Genomic DNA, 21,825 nt, shown 5'->3' on the forward strand with positions numbered 1-21,825 from the left:
AAAGCACACCCATTCTTGGCCTCCAAATAGAGGAATATAACTTTATGCAGAGATCTGCAGAGATCATAGACTTCCCAAGCTTCCCAATAAGGGGTCACAAACTGAAGAACTGTCTGTGGGACAATTTCAAATGGGATCAGGAAAAAAAAAAAAAAAGCTGTGCAAGTGCTTAAAGCTCCTGGTATCTTTAGAGTTGAACAAGTGTACAAGGAAGAAAGAGGCAGAATAGTTTGCCCATAATATTTGTTGAATCTCAAAACCATGTGAATCATCACCTTCAACAGGTAGTACAGTACGCTTGATCCAAAATTTAAAGTGAGGGGTGCCATTCTATTGGCATTTTCCCATTGCAGCTAACGCTACAAATGCATTTAAATAGGTTTTAAAAAATACAACTAGGGCTGCATGATTTGCAAAGAAAGTCATATTGCAATTTTTTTGATAGATATTGCAAGGAGTTTAGTGGAAATTTCACCTTTTTTGTTTTAATTTCCTTTTTGATAAAGCTTATAGTTAGGGCTGGCTCAGGTTTATCTTGGACCAGCCCCTAGTTTGAATTGAATGAAAAAATATAAAACGGTGAATATGTGATTTTTGCTGGGGTCTGCACCAAATAAGCATATTTCTTTATGTCTGGGATATGATTTGGAGGTTGGGGCATTACTGGAGCATCACAATTCTTTATTTATGCTTTATTTATTTTTTGTGACATATTTTACCTTTACCATAAAATAGCAGCTCCTGCAATTTGGATATTGCACTTGGCCATATTGCAGTTTTGATAATATTTTGATTAATTGGGCACCCCTAAATACAACAAATCCAAAAAAAGTTGAATCTAAGATACAATTCCTACACTGCCTGTGTGAAGAAAACATAGCAACAGCCCATGAACAGTATGTGAAATTGGACATGTGTATCAGAGAACAGAGGACCAACAGTTTAAGATACCATCTACCCAGACTGTCTTGGTTTGACCTTTCTTTCTCCAGCATATTTCTAATCACTGCAAAACTGTTGAATAAGAAAAACATCAACCCCAAAAATCATGCTTCCAAATATATTTGATTGAGGAGAGGAAACGGCACACACTGGCGCAGACTACTGTGTGCTCAGTCTCTCTAACACAGCAGACCTCCTCTGATGCCGAGATAAAAGCAATTGCTTTTTTTTGCCTGATTTACAGTAGTGATGGACAATGCAAGATTGTTCTCTGTGATAGATGTTATTCCACCTAATTTTCTATGATAGAAGCTTTTTGCCTTACATCGGTTTGAATTATTCTGTTGCCTCCAGAACATCTGAGTTAATCTGATTAAATGATGATGGTTCTGGTGTCCATCATGTCATCCTTTAGACCCACAGTCAGATAGATTTTCTGGACAGTGTCTTTTATGTTTTTTTCAATAGAGTGGTGTTCTACTGCCACAGAGTTTATCACTGCAACATCTAGCCTCTCTTTATGCTTGACCTTGTTTCCCTTGGTGTGGAACTTTAACAACCATTTTTATCCGAGATAGTAAAGACAAACCAAAAGAACTGTAAATAACCTCTACAGTACCTTTAATTGAATTTGGAAGCTTTTAGATGAGTTTTATGTTAGCTTTGTGTCTCTGCAATACCGACAGCCCGAAGACATTCCTGAACGAGCCATTTTCAATACAAGGCTCAAATCTGTCCACAAATATATACATTTTTAGAACTCAATTAAAAACACTTTTAAATCCTACAGAAGCTGTGACATTTAAAGTAACTTAACTCTCAAGACTTAATGAGCAGTTTGAAGAGAATGGACTCACTGTGAGAATAAAGCATGAAGTAGAATTCCTCTCTGATGCCTCAATTCTTCATAATAAGGGCTTGGCTGAATAGCCTAATAATATCTAATCCATGAGTTTTAGCTTTTATGTTCAGCGAAGAAGAAGTCATTAGTGTTCCTCTCTGCTGCCTATACTGGTGCCTACGTTCAGACTAAACTGGATATAACTGAGAGTTCAGTGTCAGCGTATGGTTCTGTTCACCACCACCCCCAAACCCTCTTCTATACCAACTAACCCAACCGCATCCAATCATTACATTGCATTGCATTGTTCCGTCTTTGTATTGTTTTGCGTTCCAGCCGTCTTGGCTTGGATCGAAAAAGGGATTTTGGAGCGTAATTAGACTAACCTGCTTTTGTAATTTGAAAAAAAAAAGTAAAATAACCACCGCATCACCCCATGTGTTCCCATGACATAGCAAACCCCGTCATCGACGCGCACTGTCTGGGGGTCCAGCTACCAGACTGTGACTGATCCCTACCCAGTCACCCAAACAGCACTGGGACGCTGTTTAGTTGGTGGGATGGTACAGCACAGCATTAGTGTGTGTGTGTGTGTGTGCGCATGTATTCAGGACAGGATGGTCATGGTTCAGCTCCACTGAGCAAAAACGTAGGGACTCTTTCACACCATATACTGGTGTTGAATGCTGTTTTGCATGGCTGTCTAGGAGTAAATGAGTTAACACACACACATGCACACACACTAAAGGACTAAATGACCTTTAAAGCACACCTTGATCTCTTTTGTGAATCTTAGCAACAAAAATCCAAAAACCCAGACGGCCTTTGATGCCTCCATAGACAATTGACAGAATGTTAACATGGGGATTTAATCCTATAAATACTGGCTATTTAGCATAATTCTCAGCCATGCCATTGATAATTCTGTATTTGTTTATAGGTTTATAGAAGTCTATAAGGTTAAGAATACAAAGGGGGAGAGAAAATGAGAAAATAAAAGATGACCTTCCTGCTTTCTTTGTCTGCAGAAGGAAAAAAACAAATGGATGCTCTGTCTTTTATCCTTGTTCTTGCATTTTCTCATCCTGCTCCTCCTCACACTATTTCCTTTACACACACACACACAGACACACAGACACACAGACACACAGACACACACACACACACACACACACACACACACAGGGGTCAAAACAGGACTGAGGGTAGGCCAAGTTTTGACAAGTGGCATATAAGGGCCCTTTCATATTGATGAAGTTGAAAGGAACTCCAAATAAAAGTCAAGGGGTTGAGGGTTCAGCTTTTTAAAAGGGGTCAGTGGAAGGCCAGAGTCAAGGTTAAGCCACTGAAAGCAGGACAGACACAAAGGTCTGGTGATCGGGCCTCAAACAAAAAGTTAAAGACTGAGACACATGTCAAAGCTACGCCTTTAGAAGAGGTCAGACTGAGGTTAAATGTTATGACTGGGGATTTAATATGAATTAATGTGTGGCTTGCTGAGAGTTTTTTGGCTATAAAGGAAGTGCTATGAATGGACGGGATCCATAAGAACATTTTAACAGTTTACCAGTATGAAATTTCCATTATGGCTTACCTAGAATTTAATATTCTCAGAAAATCTCTAGCAATGAGGAAATCTTCCTCAAGGGTCCAAGACTTGCTTCTGGCAGACCATGCTTGCTGACAGCAATAGCGCTAACAGGAGACAGTCCTGTTACAACATACATGAACACTAGACAGCAAGTGGAAATCCCTTCTTACATAATTAACCAGAATGAGATCAGGAGGTCACACCAATGTCTGCTCTAGTGCTTCGTTTATCTGTTTGTTTATACAGTAGGACCTCAGCTGCTGTCACAGCACGGCTGAGCCGCTGACAAGCTGGGCTGTGACATTTATTTACATAACATTAGCTGATTTAAGCTTTTTTTTTTAAATAATCTTTTCTTTCTAATTCAAATGAATCTATTAAAGCATTATCCCATTTATCATGTTCGCCATTGTTGGGAAGCCTTTATTATGTTGTTTACCCAGACAATCTGGCAGGTCTGTGGGAGTTCAGCAGAATTTTTCTAAGATGCATTTTCTTTTTATTATAAGTAGCCCTACTTACCTAAATAATCACTGGGTATTTACTACAGAAAACCTGTTACACATTATATATACAGTGCAGACAGTTGGTAGGCAGGCAATGGAATAGCTTTGTAAATATCATTTAATATATATTGTTTTATTATAAATACATCAACCAAATGTTATTTTGAAGCCTAAAAACAAAGAAGAAAGAAAGCAGAAAAATGATAAAATTAAGAAACGTTATGACACTTATATGAAATCTTTCTACGTGCTACTTTTGCCACTTATCCCTATCCAAAATCCATTATGTACAAATTCAGAATGAATTTCAATGTTTGGTCACCATTTCGCATCATAAACCCAAGATAAAAAACACAAAACATAAGGATCTCCCATTTGCCATAAGAACATCCCTTGTTTAAACAACTGTAAAATACAATTCCTAGGTTAGGTTCCTAAGTTATCTTACCTACCCTGCAGCAAGAAAGTCAGACATATTTCTGCCTGTAAATGCTGAGATAGGTACATAACTTATGCCGAGGTAAACTCCAGTCAGTTCATGACCCTGTTCTGTAAAAACTTGGTATGGTGAATGAAGGAACACTGATGTTGTACATCCGACTAAAGGAATACTTCACCCCACAAATGACCACTTGTAAATCAATTAGTCACCCCCTCTTAAGTTGAATTCGTGAAGAAAACTTTTTTATTGCATGCCTCATCGGTGAACGACGAGTCCAAAAACTAAGAAGTTTCTCAGTGAATTGAAGCTGGTTGGTTGGAATTTTACAACAGCAAAACTAAACTGAAACATACATCAACAAACTTTCACACAACTCATGCAGTATAATCCAGGTCTCATTTATCCAGTTGTATGCTCAGTACTTCGCAAACAGACAGCACTTTCAGAACACGGAACTAAACAGAAAGTGAAACTGAATATATTTTCTCTTCAAAGCCAGACTCTGTTGACAGCAACAGTTATTTCAACTTGTTGAACACAGCCCTTGCCTCAACTACTTAGTTTGTTGTGTTATTGCGTGACTTTGGTGTTTTGGAGGGTTTATTTGAATTCACCAAAATCACACAATGACACAAACTATCGATTGAGGCAGTGGTAGACCAGCACATCCCATGTTCAGCAAGATAAATTTACATTACTGAGTATATGACTGGATTAATTAGGGTGCTTTGAAACCTAGAGTTCACTTGCTTTGGTCCGAATCAGGGACTTATTTTGTAACAAAGTTGCATAATTGCCTAGAGTTGGTTCATGTTCTCACGTCAGCATTAACAAGCAGACCACAATTTGCAAGCGGACCACATATAATGCCTTGCTCGAGAAAGCTCGTCTTGATTGGTCAGATTTGCCATGTGGTAAAAATCGAGGAAGTAAACAAAATGTTAAAGAAGAGAATACTTGCAAAATAAATGTGAAACCTCTTAATGTTACAAGAGAGGGACAACAATGCCGGTTGAGTTTAAGCATTGGTCATCGTGTACTTCATTGCTTGCATTGTTCATTTTAGGCAAACCATACAGTTCAAAAACAAGGTGCGGCTGAACGGTGTGGTTGGATGCACTGAATGCCCATACAAAGACGGTAGAGGAGGAGGCGCACATTAATAATCCTCCGGGACTGTAACATGCTCATGTTTAACACAAACAATGCGTAATGTGACTGCAGTTGGTTCGGATCGAGGTTGGAACACGTTCTCACTAAAAACAAACCACACGAGAGTTTGTTTGTACCCAGATTGAGACCACCTCTTCAAGAAGGTCTTGGTCTGGTTGTTGAGGTGACACCCGAATCCGATTGCTGTGTTCACACCTGCCCTAACAAAATGCTCTTGGGGGTAAACGAACTTAAGTTTGATTGAACCGATCCAAACAGGGCAGGTGTGAAAGCACCCTGAGACCTGGATTATACTGCAGGAGTTGTGTGAGAGTTTGTAAACAGATGTTTTGATATAGTTATATAACGTAGACCCCTGTAACTTTAATTTATCAAGTTTTTGGATTCTTTGCTCACCATGGAGGGATGTGAGAATAAACTACATTTTCTTTTAAACATAACACGGGTGAATAATTGATATACAAATGATCATTTGGGTATTCCTTTTAACTCCAATGCACTGAAAGTGATGGCCGACTGAGTCAAAGCTGCAGAGTAAATCACCCCAGCCTCTATTCCATGTCCACTCTGACACGATTTTTGTGAAATGATCCTCTTACAAATGCAATGAAATATTCACACTGCAAAAGTTCAAGCAAAACAAAAGCAATGTTCTGATACCTAAGATTACTGAGTATGTTATGGGAAACCTCACAATCTTGTTAATATTTAGCCCCAGATAAAACAATACAGCTATCTCAGGCTCTCTCATGGCAAAAATTATGCTCAAGTGCTGAACGCTGCTTGTTTATCCAGTGATCCAGCTTAGATTTCGGTAAGCTTAATACACTGGAGGGCATACAGAACTTTTATACACGACAATATTTTTTTTTTTTTTCTTACACAGCATTTTACTGCAGAATCTACTCACTATACATGAGGGACCAGGTTAGTTTTACATTTATATAACCTTGGTACTGTAGGTTCTGGATTAAAGGCCCTTTAATCAGCTATCATCCTGTCGTTATCAATCCTTTTTTACCACATCAGATTCCCCTCACTTTGCACATACCATCATTTATTCAACGGTCACGATCATACAACAGAAACGAGATTAAAGTGGCGATGTAATCCCTCGAGTTTAGCATGAATGTTATCTTCACTTGAATCTGTTTTGAATTGCTGCTGCAGTTTTATCGGGGAAAATCTTCCGTAAGCCTGGAATTTCACAGTGAATGGGTTTTCTCATTCGGCAAGTCAAGCAGCAGTCAAGGTACATCTGTTATAGCTGAATGCTTTGCAAACAGCCGAGCGAGTGTGTGTCTGAGCGCGTGTACTGCTCTGTGTGGTGTGTGTGTGTGTGTGTGTGTGTGTGAGAACCAGTGTGTACATTAATGTCTGTATACTGTAGCTCCAGCAGCACCCATCCAAACTGTTGGCAAAGATGAAAGAACTACATGATTCCTGACTCTATTCAGATTTTAAAGCTGTCAAAGCAGCCTCCTATAATGGAATAGTGCCTGTCTGCCACATAAAAAAAAAAAATCACAGTTGATTTCCATTAAAATGTTGGTGTGTTTGAATGAGCACAAGGCAGTGTGAATGCAATGAGTACATATGGTAAGCAGATTAGCCTACACATATTTACACTGCTCTGTTTTTGGACACTATATATGATGATTCACTGTGCCAAAGGGGGGTGTTGCCTCAGCTTCAACTCGAGGCCAATTCCCTGTGGTTTTGTTTTTGTTGGGTCAGTTCCTTAAACTGTTCTGTTATTAAATGTACGCCTCATTAACACTTACGCTCTTAACAACATATGTGGATTAATCTTTGCAGCTGTAGCAGTAAGGCAGAAACACAGCAATAATATACACACTAATAACACGGACTTCACTCTACAACAAATACTAGCCTGTCAGCGCGCACACACACACACACACACACACACACACACACACACACACACACACACACACACACACACAGTGCCTCATGTGGATCTTTGGTTTGTGTCTCTCTAAGCTGTGGAGATCTGGGAGAATCTCGCAGGCTGAACTCTCTGTCCTCTAGCTCTGAGGTCAGAGGTCATAGGTCACAGATAAAGCCCTGGCCCAGATGACGAGCAGACAACAGGCTAGCCTCCGATCAGGTTAATAGCGCTACTGCCCTAATACAAACGTTTCGAAGACCTTTGCACTACGGAGGCTGGTGTGAACTAATCAACCGAACCTAAAACCCAATCGACGTCCAGAGGTCAGGGCCACCAGTGCTCAATAACAAATCAGCGAATCAGGACACAAACTGATATTCACAGGCCTTTGTTTGTACGAAATGCTGAGAGCAACAAATCGTATTTGTCCTGTTCCTAATCCATATACTCTTGTTCATGAATATTGTAGGCAAAAATTCAACTTAACACATTAAGATTAGATTGATAGTTAAAAAGTGGCTGCACCTTAATCTCAAACAGTAAAAGAATTTGGTTGCAGACACTTCTAAGAGTTTAAAAGGACATATTTCTGACTTAAGAATTTAGAAAAATATCTCCTAATTTAATGCAAACATCTTATTCATAAGCCTGGTAGATGGATGTCACTAACACTGAATAGCTAAACAAAAGTAGGATTAGTGAAGAGTCTGGGGCCAGTCGCACGAAACACCTTAGGTATTCTGCTTAAGTATGACACTTAAGGCTTAATTTCTCCTTAGATCAGGAACTTACACAGTTGCACAGTATCCCTTGCACAGAGGGAATAACATTAACTCATTTACTGCATTGAAAGAGATTTTACAGCAGTAACAGTTTCCATGGCGATTGTTTGTTTGTTTGGACTAACTCTTGTGAGGGACCTCAAGTTTTTGTTCATCTTGCTTTGGTTGCTAAGGTCTTTCGTGCAACAGTCTAGGGATTCCTTAAGTATAAGACCAAGGCAAGGAGAAAACCATAAATACTTAAGTCAACATTTTAAGGGAGATCTTAACTTACAGTGTTTTGTGCAACTGACCCCCGAGTTTTAAAGGTACTGCTCCTGTAGTGATTATCTAGTATGTATCTATCCATACACAGTAGTTTAAATGTGATTTATGCTGTGATTTAATCAATACTTTATAGCTCACAACTGATTATCATGATTACCACGTCATTATATTTGCATGAGGTGAGTTACAATCAAACGTCCCAAAACCATGACAGAAATATAGAAAATATTGTGTTTTTAGGAGAACTATTCCTTTACATGTGTGTATTTTTTCATAACTCTTTTTTCATTCAGATCCAAAGAGGAAGCTGTTGAAATCTTGGATTTACTCCAGGAACATGAAATAGGATTTACACTGCATAAGGACAATACACTCAGTACAAAAGGTCCTAGTGTATGTGCTTGTATGTGTACGTGTTTGTGTGTGTATGAGTGTGAGTGAATGGGCCGACCATTGAGTCAGAATGAAAAGAGCAGCCGTTACCTGGGGGTGTATCAACCAAAAGATGTCTTTGTACCTCTGTTGGACCAACACTCTTAAACAGTTGGTCCCCCTGCAGCTCTTTGTGAATTCAATGTGTTCACAGCGGTGGAATGTTCGGACCATATCACTGCCATTCACAGACTCTCTCTGTAGTCAGGACTAAACTAAACAGAACAAACTATAACCAAAGGCCGTTCTTCTAATGGACCAACCATACTATTAAAGGAAGACTTCACCCACAAAATGATCATTTGTATATGAGTTACTCACTCCGTGTTACGGTGAATTCTTAGAGAAAACTTACATGCCTCCACGGTGAACGAAGAATCCAAACACAGAGAAAATTCTTGGCTGCTTTTAACAGCACAACTATATCAAAACATCTGTTTACAGACTCTCACAGAACTTATGCACGATGATCCATGTCTCATTTATCCAGTTGTACGCTCAGCACTTCTGCAAAAGAATAGCGTACCTTGGCAAGCACGTTTAAACTCCTGATGTGCATTTCATTGGGCAGGGTTAAAACACAGGCGTGCTACCTTGTTGTGTGTGGGACTATTTATGCAGAAGTGTTTTTATAAATAAGGTGTCAGCAAAAATGCATGTGTTTGGGAAGTACTGAGCATCTGACTGTATAAATGGGACTTGGATTTTACTGCATTTTACTGTTGCTGAACAGCAAAACAACAGCAAAACTACTTTTACTTCAATTCATCAAGAACTTTCTCCTTTTTTGGATTCTTCGTTCACTGTGGAGGCACACCAGACAAACAAAGTTTTATTCAAAAATTCATTGTAACATAGGATGAGTAACTGATAAACAAATGATTGTTTAGCAGGTGAAGTATTTGTTTAAGGGGCTGATCAAGAGAGGCTGGGAAAGGCAGTACTGTTGGCAAGTACCGTAGTGACCTGAATCCACACCCTCACTATTCCTTATAAATCTTGGAAGCAAATCTACATTACCTCGAGTGCTTCTTGAATAGTTTATTATTAGTTTCCTGTGCAAAATACATAAGGTGCCTGGTTTCTACAGGGACAGAGTTCAAATATAATTATCTCATCCAAATAACAATTTCCCAGAAGTCTCATTTATAAATTATGGAAGTCATGCATGCCCTGTAGAAAAACAAGTCAACTGTTGTCCATAACACTGGAACATTGCTGCTTTAGAAATGTCAGAATTTCTATTAAAGTTATTTTGGGTTTAAAATCTTAGACAGACATCCTGTGAGTCCAACTCTGGAGTACACCTCATACTAACATCACAGTCTGGCTTCACACTTTAGGTCTTGGCTGTGTCATTTCTCGTCTAAAATGGCAACATTTCATCTCTACAAATACTAGTTGAGCTGTTAAAGTAGCATGTAAATTATTCTTAAAGATAGATTTTTTCTTACCAAAGAAAAACCTACAATGGAAAGTGCCATTTACCTGATAATTTGGATGATGCAGGAAGTAATCCGGACATCCGGCCACAGCCATATTTTGTGTTTCTCAGATCTTTCAAACAACTTGCTCGGTTGAATCAGTTTCGACACAGGATGGACAGAGCAGAACCTGTGAAGGAAGAAGAGCAGGTAAATAGAGGTTAGTGGAAAACTATAAAGGATGAAGGGGGAGGGTGGGAAGGTTTGCGAGAGGAAGGATGAAGGAAGGAGAGGAGGGTGACAGAAGGCAGTGAAGATGGAGGTTCTGAGGAGACCGATATAGCACAGAGCACTTCTTAACCCACATAGACCCACAGTAAACAACATCAACAAACAACAAGCGAGGAGGAGTAGTTGGTTACAGTTTGTGATGCGAAATAACTGATTTGATTCCAAATCGACTTCAGATGTTACCCCTTTGTCTCAAAATTATGATTTGCACTTTACATCTGAAAAAAAAAAAAAAAAAAAAAAAAAAAAGACTAAGGAAAATCAACTTCCTGGTCACTGGATTTGCACCAGTCAAATCTAGGGTAAAGTGCATGAACTGGAGCCAAAACAAACCATAATGGCTTATATTTGGATGATAAAAGAGCTGGTTTAACTTTGCACTATTGCAGCACATTTGTAGAGTAAACAGAGGTTTGCCAGAAAGAAGTCATGCACCTTATGCAAGTCTCTATTATGGAGCCAGAGGACGCTTTCCCTCCGAGTGTTGTCATCTTAAGTTTTCTAAATCATTTTACCGTTCTGACACTGACCCAATGGTCAATCACACCACACGCCACCATACTTTGATGGTGCGGTCTTTGTAAATGAACATAGCTGCGATAGAAGTTGCACCTCGGGGGACTTTAAAGGTGTTCTTCAGCTCTATGAAGCCTCCCTCCCGGCCATCCCTGGGTCAAAATAACCACAAATTCAACAACATGGACTTTAGACTATTTGAACTTCTTAAAGTGGGTATCCTATTAACCTCTTGGCACCGCTGCCACTGAATAAACACCTGTAAACACTGACCCAAAAATATCCGCAGGCACCTCTCCAGGTCTTAAGTTAGACCCAAGGGTATATTTGGAGCCAAGCAGCTCGGGCTCACAACTATGATGGTCTTTTATGCAGCAGTTCATGACCCCATGTTGGTATTTTAAAAATATGGCCTGCCATTTTATAGACAGCTAATATTATCTTGTGTTTGCATTAGCGGTTGTGAGCGGGCTGCCCTTGCGGCTGTGGAGTGTGTATATGTGTGTGCATTTCTGCCTGTACATGGGTTTCTGTGTGCGTATATGTGCTGTATGTGGATGTTTGCATATGCTGCACATGTGTGGCTGTGCGTGGGTGTGTAAAGGCTCTATTTTTAGGAGTTTTCAGGGTCTCTGAGAAGGTCTACTTGTGTTTACAGAGTTGTGTATCTTGCCATCTCTGACCAACAAGTCAGTGTACAATGACAGGACCACCCTGCCCCCAGTGGAGTCAACGAACACAGTGCACACTGACATACGGTTAAATTGCAAAATCTTCTGGCAAAGGTGATGCAAGCACAACAACAAGAGGGCACTAACTAAACCAGCAAGTAAAACTACAGCATTGACTGTAAGGGCCGAATTATGCTTAAACTTTGTTTACCTGTTGTCCGACCACACCAGAGGGCCAAATTGTTAATAGCTCAGTTGGCGGAAATTGTGTAAAAAATGAAAAAAGGTAATAACTGCTTTAAGTGATTGCGGGTATTCAGAAAGTTACAAAAATTGCAGTATCCAATTTTGACTTTAGAAAGGTGTGAAAAGGACTTCTGGTGCACAGTACTGACTAGGGTTGAGTACCAGTCACATATGAACCAAATTCGGTATCCAATGGTACCTTTATTTGGTCCGGTGACATGGTAGACTAAAAAACAGTTCTGCTTCTCTGCTCTTTTTCAATCACATATTAAGTGTTTATGTGTCTGCTTGTCTAGCAATGACACTAGGCTGTTACTTAAATAATATAGAGAAGAAAATGGAACTGACGCCGCATATATCGCAGCAAATCAGCACTGCAGTGATAGTTCTAGCTCACTAGGAAGCCAACAGAGCAGTCGATGGAGCCACTGTGAAGCACCGTGACCAGATTCCTGTCTTCAGGGCCCTCTGCAGAGCTCCATTGCCAGCCTCAGAGCTCTGCGGCTGGCTTTGAGGCACTTCACGGCAATTTTGCCTCTTGTCTAAACCTGGGGTCCTTACCCAGATGAGCTCTCAGGTACCAAAATTTGGCACTGATTGATTATCTTAAAGAGCAGCACAGTGGTACAGTGGTTAGCATTGTCGCCTCACAGCACAAGGGTTTCTGGTTCGAACCCGGGATGGGGGAGCCCCTCTGTGCAGAGTTTGCAAGTCAGCATGGGTTTTCTCTGGGTGCTCCGGCTTCCTCCCACAGTCCAAAGACATGCAGGACCCAAATAGGATAAGTGGTTACGGAAAATGAATGAATGAATGAATGAATGATTCTGATACCCTTAAATGTTCCAAGTTTGCTATCTAGTCCTACTGACCCCTTTAGACTGTAAAGTAGAACATAAGAGTAGAGATCAAATGGAAACATCTACATGAGTGTTTAATGTGCTACAACCAAAATAATAGTCTAACTTGCTCTTAACAATCCTCTGACAAGTTGAAATGCTGTAGGCTTTCAGACACTGGCCCACAGTTGTATCAAACCACAACATTTTTCTTATTTGAAGGTATAGTATGTAGAGTATGTTGGGTACTGTGTGCAAACAGTATCGCCAACAAAAAAGAAAGCCAACCCCAGATACGGTATATATTTGCATTTTTCCAACACTGTAGCTGTGATTTTCCTTTTACACTGAACACCATTCAGACTATATCTTACATTGTCCACTGTGGCAGGCAGATATGTTCTTAAAATAGCCTGCCATAAGTTCTGCCGTTTTCCATCTATTACAAGAAGTTATCCTGAAAACGGCGTCAGCTGATGAAATAAATATAACTGTCACTCAGAGATCTTCCTTACCAATTATTCTGTAGAACTAAAATTGAGAAGTTTTTTAATGACCTAACCATGAATGCATTCTAAACAAAGAGCTTGGCACCACGATCACTAGGACCGCTGAAAGGCCTTGCTTGTTATGAGTGTGTGTGTGTGTGTGTGTGTGTGTGTTTGTGTTTTTGTGTCAGTCCGTGTGTGTGGCCCGGCCGGCTGGCATGCAAGGACAACTCGTCATTTACACATTATTTACAGACACACAGTTTACAACAAAAACAAAACAAATTAACATCAGCCTAAACTCTCGGAGCGGCCCCTCATTAGGCGCCACACACTGGCTGAGTAGCTGTGGCTGAACTGTATGTTTATTATATGTCAGGAGTCAGGAGGTTGTGCAAGAGGGACAGCAGCAGATTTCAACTAACTACATTAGAAGCTCAACGAAAAGGCTGTGCCTCACTAAAGCTTAAAGGAATGCTTCACCAACCAAAAAAGTCATTTGTCAGTTCTAGGCCTGTCATGTGCTGAATCCTGAAAGAAAACTTTGGTTGTTTTGATGTAGTTTTGCTGTTGTTAAACGCGGACCCCTATGGCATTCTTCATTCACTGTGGAAGCATGTGAGAAAAACTAAGTTTTCTTCCTTAGTTCAATAAAATATGGGGTGAGTTACCGATATAAAAATGATTATCTGAGGGGTATAGCATTCCTTTAAGTCTATCAAAACTGTGTCTTACATGTTACAAGGATTAAATAGTAAACATTACATACCACTGAATTCAGTACATGGCCTTTCACATCGCTGGTTTAAATTCTGCTTCATGTGTGCGTGATAAAACATGGGAAAAAAGCTCAGGCGTTCCATGTAGCATTAAAATACCTCGCAACCCAAGTTTCAAAGTGCTCATACATGGTGACATGGTGACTCTCAGTGACTGATATATTGACCAAACACACTTGCACCTATGCTTAATTGCTCCCTGACACAATCAAAGCCATTCCAGTGCAGGGATTAGACCCTCTCAGAGCCCTTTGATTCGATTCCTTCCACTTGAACAGTGTACTAAAACCTAACCATCTCTGACCTTGACAGTGCAATTATCTGGACAGTGTCGCCGCACTAGAAAGGGGGACTTTGGGGTACGGGCGGCTGTACCCAGCAGTGAGGTGACTGCATCTGGATTAATTAAAGTGATTTTTGCTCAAACTTGCATGAGGGAGAATGTTAGCTCCTGGACTTCAAACGCAAGGGCCTTAATAACGCCTATCATGAATCATAAATCCTTTCCAGTGCTATCCAGGGTGAGACTTTACAGCCGATACATGACACTGTAATGAAGGTGCTCTGCTCTGAGGTTTCCAGCTGATGTTGTAGGAAATATTTAGTGTGTGACTTACATTACTTTAAAAAGGTCCGCACTGGCAGTTTTACCAACATTACCTACAAATCTATTTATCTTTCTAAGTTAGGAAACTGAATCTGAGCAATGATCATTAAGCACACACAATCTTTAGGACTTCAACTAATGATTAATTTCATTATCAATTGATCTGCCCATTATTTTCTTGAGTAATCGTTCATTTTTTGTCAATAAAATGTCAGAACGTAGTGAAACAGGCCTAGTGTAATTTCCCAAAGCCCAGGGTGACATGTTCAAATGGTGTCTTATCCAACCGTCAAAAAAATCCAAATCTATTCAGTTAATTATCATAAATGACAGTGACATAATTACCATGAAGAAGTAGCAAAGTCCTTCTGCTGCTAAGATCATAGAAGATCACTCAAAAAGATTTATGCTTTACAAAACAGTCAGCTGCAATGTGACATATGTGTGATTTGTATTTAATGAGACAGAACATGCAACGTTATACGACATCACCCTTGAACCAAAAAGCCATACACATATGGACTGTTTCTTAGTTAGGGCTCTCCTGTACTCTTAGACACTTTGACCACTGACAGTTACACAACATATTGGATGTTACAACATATAAATGATGAATCATAACTAAACTTACCTTTGAAAACAGTAATAGCCTCTGACCTCTGTATTTTCCCTGAGCTCTGTAACTACACACAACAAACGCAGCACTAAGTGCAGCACTAAGTGTCGCTGCTCTTGAACACCTACTGGTGGGCCAGCATGCTTAGTCAGTCTAGCAGTTAATGTGCTGATATGTGCTCGCTTCTCAAGGGTCCAGCTTTAACATCCCAACGTGATAAGCCCCGCAGAGAAGCCAAAGGCAAGGCCTGGGATCACCAGAACCCTGGGCTATTTAAAGTAAAGCCTAATTGAAACAGTAGAAACATTTCCCTGAACAGTTCTCCTCTTTTACGTGGTGGTGGATCAGTGGCTGACCAGCTCACCAGACCAAAGATGGATGTTAAGAGGACTTTGTAGGACTGTGTGTCTGTTTGCAACCAACACCATGAGACTAAATCTGGCACACAATGCACATGTTCTGAGCCAGAAAGGGATAAGGGATTGCAAAAGCAAAAACAAACTTTCAGACACACTTTTGTGAGAACATTTCTTTCCAAATGATAAACATACATTTAGAATCGTGTATATCAACTCTCATTATGGTTTTAAATAGAGTCATTACTTATTTAGGCCACAACTTCCTCCCATATTAAATAACAGGTTATTAGGTTTTTCCCTTCCTTAAGCATTTCCAAGGAGTCCAATAAAAATACCTCGAGTGGGAAATGGAAATATTAAACTTTTAACCTCTCAAACTGTATGTAGGCCAAACCTGAAATAAATGAGTGTCTTGTGAGCTGCACTGCCAAACATGAGTTGTAAACTAAGAAGTCGGTTTGATTTTTTTTTTAACCTGTCTGGCTGCCTGTTGGTCTGGTTTGTCTGTCTTAACTGTCAACTTGTCTGTCTGTTTGGTTGGTATTTCTGCATTTCTGTCCGTCTTCCTGCTTGGCTTTCTGTCAGTATGTTTGCTGTCTAGGCACAGTTTACCTGCCAACCAGCCTCTGTGCATTTCTGGGAGGCGTTCACTGTTCCCATGTAGTATATTCCCGTCCTTTCCTAATTGGAAAAACATTCTAAATAGTGGGGGTTATTTATAGCGAGGCATCAAGAAACATACTGGAGCATAAACTTGTGTAGTCTACAAGTGAGTCTGCTTTAAGTCAGATGCAGGTTGCGAAAGCACATTTATTTAAATGGTAGGAAATAACTTCTCCAACTTTAAAACTTCTTCCAACATTCAGTGTTACTGAATAAAATCAAATAGATGCCATGTGGCTTGGGAGGCTTGAAGGATCATGTGTAAAGTCATGATAGCCATTCTGCTGTTGCCAAAGCTAGTATTTCTTTGGAACAACAGACACGCTGTACTACAGTGTCTGTATTGTGTAACTTGTTGGAACAGAAGGGTTTGAATTCAACCAAACAAGGCTTCAAATACAGCATGAACTGACGCCTGCAGATTTGCACAAGCATAAACCTACTGTTGTGTGGGTGTGGACCAAGCGTCATTGTCCGGGGCTGAAAAATGACGCCAAAGCGCCAGTGCCAAAAACTGCAGTTCCTAAAAAGGCCACTTGTGGCTAACTCCAAAAGCGAGCCAATCCCAATAGACCCTTATGTTAAAATGCTGAACTTTACAGCAGAAATATACATGTTTACAGCCTCGCACAAAAGATGGTTTTGATCTCTAGAACTAATTTCAACATTCATGACAACTGTACAGGTGGCGACATTTTATATTACTTTAAAGTCTGTGAGGCGTCACCACAGTCTATCAGTGAGATCCACACCTTGCTCTTCCTAAGCTCCATCCTCTCACCAAAATATGGTCACTTCTAGCTACAAAAAACCAAGATGGCTACAGCCAAAATGCCAAACTTGAGGTTTTAAAACAAGTGTCAACAAACTAATCGGTGATGTCACAGTAGCTACGTCCATTAGTTTTATACAGTCTATGACAGTGGTTCTCAACTGGTGGGTCACAATCAAAAAGTGGGTCATGGATCCATTCTGCATAGACCGCCAGTGACTCGCAAATGTGTCAAATTTGTAATAAAAATACTTTATTTTTGAGTGAATTTCAGGGACAAAGCTTTTACTTTGAAGTGCCGTTTCCTGCTGTAGAGTGAGTGACTAATGGACACCTACTTGACAGGGACCCTGTGGCCAAACACCAGTATGATGCTGAATGTGTTTAAACATGTGGACCTTGAACCTTGAACGACTAAGGAGAAATCAGGACCCCATGGCTGGACCAGACCAGGCATTCATTGTCAGACAGACAATTCAGGGGAAATGTTTCTTCTTTCATAAAACATATCAGACTTGCAACTGAATGATCAAGCACAAAGTCTTTCTGGTTACATTTGGATTTAATAAAATCTCTTTCAACCACAAACCAAACCCCAACTGTGCTCAATGGCAGCATCTGTACAGCTCAGCTGTGCAGCTGTGTCAACTACGCTCCCTGTGTATATAATTGTAAAATGTGTTCATCCCAGTCAACTTGACTTCAGCTGATTGGACTGGACACAGCTTAACACAGGGCTGTTCAGCTCTGCTCAGTCATCTTTGGAATGTAGAGAGCACATTCTTTCCATATAGGGTACTCGGTGAAAAAAAACGTGTGCAATATAACAAACCCCGACCTCACAAAATGGCACACATTGATTTGTGAGCCAGCAAGGGACAGGGTGGAGGGTGTTGAAAGAAAGTGAGGAACATAAGGCAGAAATTGTGAGTGTGTGCGCATGCACACATAACACAAACAAAACACACACTGATTGTAAGCTTCCTACTTAGGTATCCTAAGGTCAAAAGGGCACTTTTTTATGCTTCTAGGGGTCAGGTCATGTCTAGGTACAAAGTGTTTTATCTCCTACACCCTGGGGTAGAGGTCTGCACAGGTCTGTTTTTTCTATCCAACACCCAACTGCTCCTGCAGGATTTCCGACCATTACGAACCGCTCCTGCAGATGCACCATCCCACGGGCTCCTGTAGGGAGTCTGATCACTCCCTGATCACTTGTGTTCTATTAAAAATCTGTCTGCCTGATCTCACAGGAAAAAACTGTGTAAACCATATGGACTATGTTATGAGAAATGCTAACACAGATGCTCAGCTGTTTCATAAGCCATGTTTATAAGCTGTAATCTAAAAACAATGTCATTAGAAGTGAAGAGCGAAGCTCCAGCTTGAGGCACAGTAAGGGAAAAGTGAACAGAACATTTTGTATCGTGCCTTGTTCTTATGTTATTTGCTTAGCGCATATGATTTCCTGGAAGGTTGCATATGGTTTCCTGGAAGGCTGTGCATATACATACAAGGTTAAGCCCTATAATAAACAGCCTCTCATATTTTCATATATGAAATTTCATCCTGTGGTAACGATGCTGACTGCACAAGAATAAATACGTCCCACGCCCGCCACATTTGTGTTGGGTCCCTGTGTGATCTGTGGAATCCCACAGCAGCTCAGGGCATCACTGAGACAGACAGTGCAGCTGGAACAAGCCCGACATCACTTATCTTCAAATGGAAGTGTCAAAGGCCCCGAGAGAGCCACTGCTGTGCCCAGGGGGAGCAGAGAGTGTACGAGCACGTCTTCAACTATGATTTAAAGTGGATCTAAACTGTCTGGGTCATAATTCTTTTAATAGTTTCTCTTGGCAGTAAAGCAACAAAACGTTAGGTTACCCTCCCCTTCTATTAATAAATGTCCCACAATCCAACTCAAAGAGGTTCCATAAATCTTTGTGTGTGTTCAGACGGGTGAGAAAAGTAGCAGGTTAAGGAAAGTTTTCAGCAGTAAGAAGGATCAAATCAAAATAAGAACATACTGTTTAATTAAAAAGTAGCACTACTTGAAAAAGAGAAAAGTGTATTGGCTAAAAAAGGGTTGGGATAAATATATCTCAATTTAGCAGATAGCTATTAAGCTGGCAGCTGGTGCTTATGACTCTATGCAACTCTAGCTATAAATTTGATACATTTTTAGTCACACACCCATAGCCAGTTGAGAGCAGCCCATCCTATCATCTCAACAGACCAATCACAGGTGAAATGAGTCGTGAAGGATGATACAGGATAGCCGGGTGACAAAGCAGAAGCTCCTCATCTTGCACTAGTTGTCTTGTTTGTAAAGACAAATACTTATAACTGCTTTAAACAATATTTTTTATGTCAAAATGGGTTAAATCATTCTATGTAATATGACAAGAGTCCCTTGCGGTGACAAACACCCAGAGAATTATCCACTGATTCTGCACTTTCCCTCAGCTCTCTGGAGCTTTTTAGCATCTATCAGCTAAAAGGTTGGTAAAACAGCCTTAAGGCAACTTGACTGTTTTGATCCACTCCCACCGCTACAGGTCCCTGGCACTGGTCAGACCCCTTTCTCAAGTACCACACCCGGCAAACTCACCCAAGCCTCCCATCCCCGATTCCCACTGTTAACCCATGCTGCACTGTAAATGCACCAGCTACCTCCCTCTCCTCCGAACCCTCGCCCAGCCTCAGCCTCAGCCCTCCCCCTATCCAACCCCTACCCTTATCCTGCACTGCTCCAGTCCAGAACATAAACAGCGTCTTAATTCAAGAAATGGCACGGATCCAACTTGGTGTCTGGGGACCTGTGGAGAGCCCATTGAAGTGAATGTACTGACCGTAACCCAACCCCTAGAGAGGGGAGGTCAATTATTCTACTGTATATGTTTAAACTAACCAGACGCCTTAAGTGAGAATATTTAGCCAGATGCTGTGAGTTATCAAAGCTCTCTATGGCGGGGCGACCTATAGAAACGTGCTGTATGTGAGACAGGGAGTGGTGTGGGTGGAAAGATAAGTTGCCTGCTCTACTATATTTTGTTGCTGTGGGCTGGAGATTCCCCCTGTGATTCCCACCAGCCTTTAGCTCTGCAGGCAACCATTAAAAAGTGTGTGTTTTTATACGTGCAACTGGCAAATCATTTTGAGCTTGGACATGAAAATAGTCTTGTCAAGTCATTAAATTACACTGAAGAAAAGCTGGACAGAATTAGATCTCACTGGAGTTTAAAAACACTCGGACCATTAGAATTTACTGCAGGCACTGTATGGTATTACCCTGCAAACAACACTGACCACAGATCAAAACTTTTAGTATTCCAAGGAACTCTCCAATAATTCCACGTATGAACTTTCAAGCTTCTCAAATGAGGTTGCCAGAGTATAGGAGTGTGTGTGGTTGTGTGTGTGGGCTGGCTGTTGTTTCTGCAGCAATGCAACACAGAAAGACGGGAGAGAGAGTCAAACAGAGCATCTCTGTCTTCTGTTTTAATCAGCAGATTAGATGGTAGTCACTCCTCACTGGATGTGCTTGTTGCACATGTTGATTAGTCATTAATTGGCAGCTTTCATTATTTGAGAGCAGCAGCGTAAAGTGGGGCTATAAGAGAGGGCCTGATGTCATGCCGGGGGAGGCTGAATAGCACCAGTCTATGAGAGAAAGGCCTTTTGGAAACGTGGACAGTGCCTAATTGGATGAGGATTTCATTGGGCTGCTTGGGAGAACCGCTCTTATGCAATGGCATAGATGAATGGACGGAGCTTGGGAGCAATTGTGCTTGTGCACAAGTTGGCTGTAATGGTGGCTCCAGAGGGCTGCGTTAGATGGATTCACCGTCTCATGACGCCATCTTTACTACACCTGTTGGTAGCACATAACCTCTTTAAATGACTGATACTGTAAAATACACACAACAGTCGCATTAGTAGAGGAAATAAAGCTGTGTTGTGGCTGGTGCTGCCAATTATATTTAATCGATTAATCCTTGCGGTCATTTTTCAAACACAAATGTCAAACATTTACTGGTTCCAGCTTCTTAAATGTGAGAATTTGCTGCCTTTCTTTGTCATTTATGACAGCGAATGAAACGTCTTTGGGTTTTTGACTCTTGGTTAGACAAAAGAAGCAAATTGAAGATGTCACTTTGGGTTCTGGGAAATTGTGTTAAGCATTTTTAACATTTTATAGACTAAATGACTGATTAAATAATCAAATAATAAACAGATTAGTTGATATTGAAAATAATCGGTAGCTGCAGCCCTAGGTCTGGGTTGGCATCATTATCATGTACAACCAAAGAAAAACTGAAACCCCAAACAAAACTGACCTTGTTGGTAAAACATACAACTGGTATCAGAAAAGGGCTGGAGTTATATGTGGCCATTTGGGGGTAAAGGGGAACAGGATTTACTCTTAGGAATGCTAACAAACGTTGCTGGCTGGAAAAAAAATCATATTAAGAAGGACTTAATGAAAGTCCTATACCTAAGTACCAAAGTACACCACTCTAAGCCCTGATCGCTTCTAAGTCTGAGTATAATACTAGCAAACCAGAGGGTAGAAAATGCAATTATGTACGACAAAATACATGCATACAGGGTCATAAGTGCTATTCAGAGCGTGAGAGGGAATCAGAGTGAGGTTCAGGACAGT

At 40.6% G+C, this 21,825-nt stretch overlaps 1 protein-coding gene across 2 annotated transcripts in view; it reads right to left on the minus strand.

The window, feature by feature from the left end:
* The window catches only part of grb10b (growth factor receptor-bound protein 10b), a 79,284-nt gene that overhangs the window by 52,304 nt on the left and 5,155 nt on the right, over positions 1-21,825 (minus strand). For both annotated transcript variants that reach the window (XM_050046141.1, XM_050046140.1), the window contains exon 2: positions 10,377-10,502. In XM_050046141.1, the coding sequence (XP_049902098.1) occupies positions 10,377-10,427 (51 nt within the window). In that variant the 5' untranslated portion in view covers positions 10,428-10,502. The remainder of the gene's footprint in view (positions 1-10,376; positions 10,503-21,825) is intronic.

This window comes from Epinephelus moara, chromosome 6 (assembly GCF_006386435.1).
Source record: "Epinephelus moara isolate mb chromosome 6, YSFRI_EMoa_1.0, whole genome shotgun sequence".
In the NCBI taxonomy this organism is placed as follows: domain Eukaryota; kingdom Metazoa; phylum Chordata; class Actinopteri; order Perciformes; family Serranidae; genus Epinephelus; species Epinephelus moara.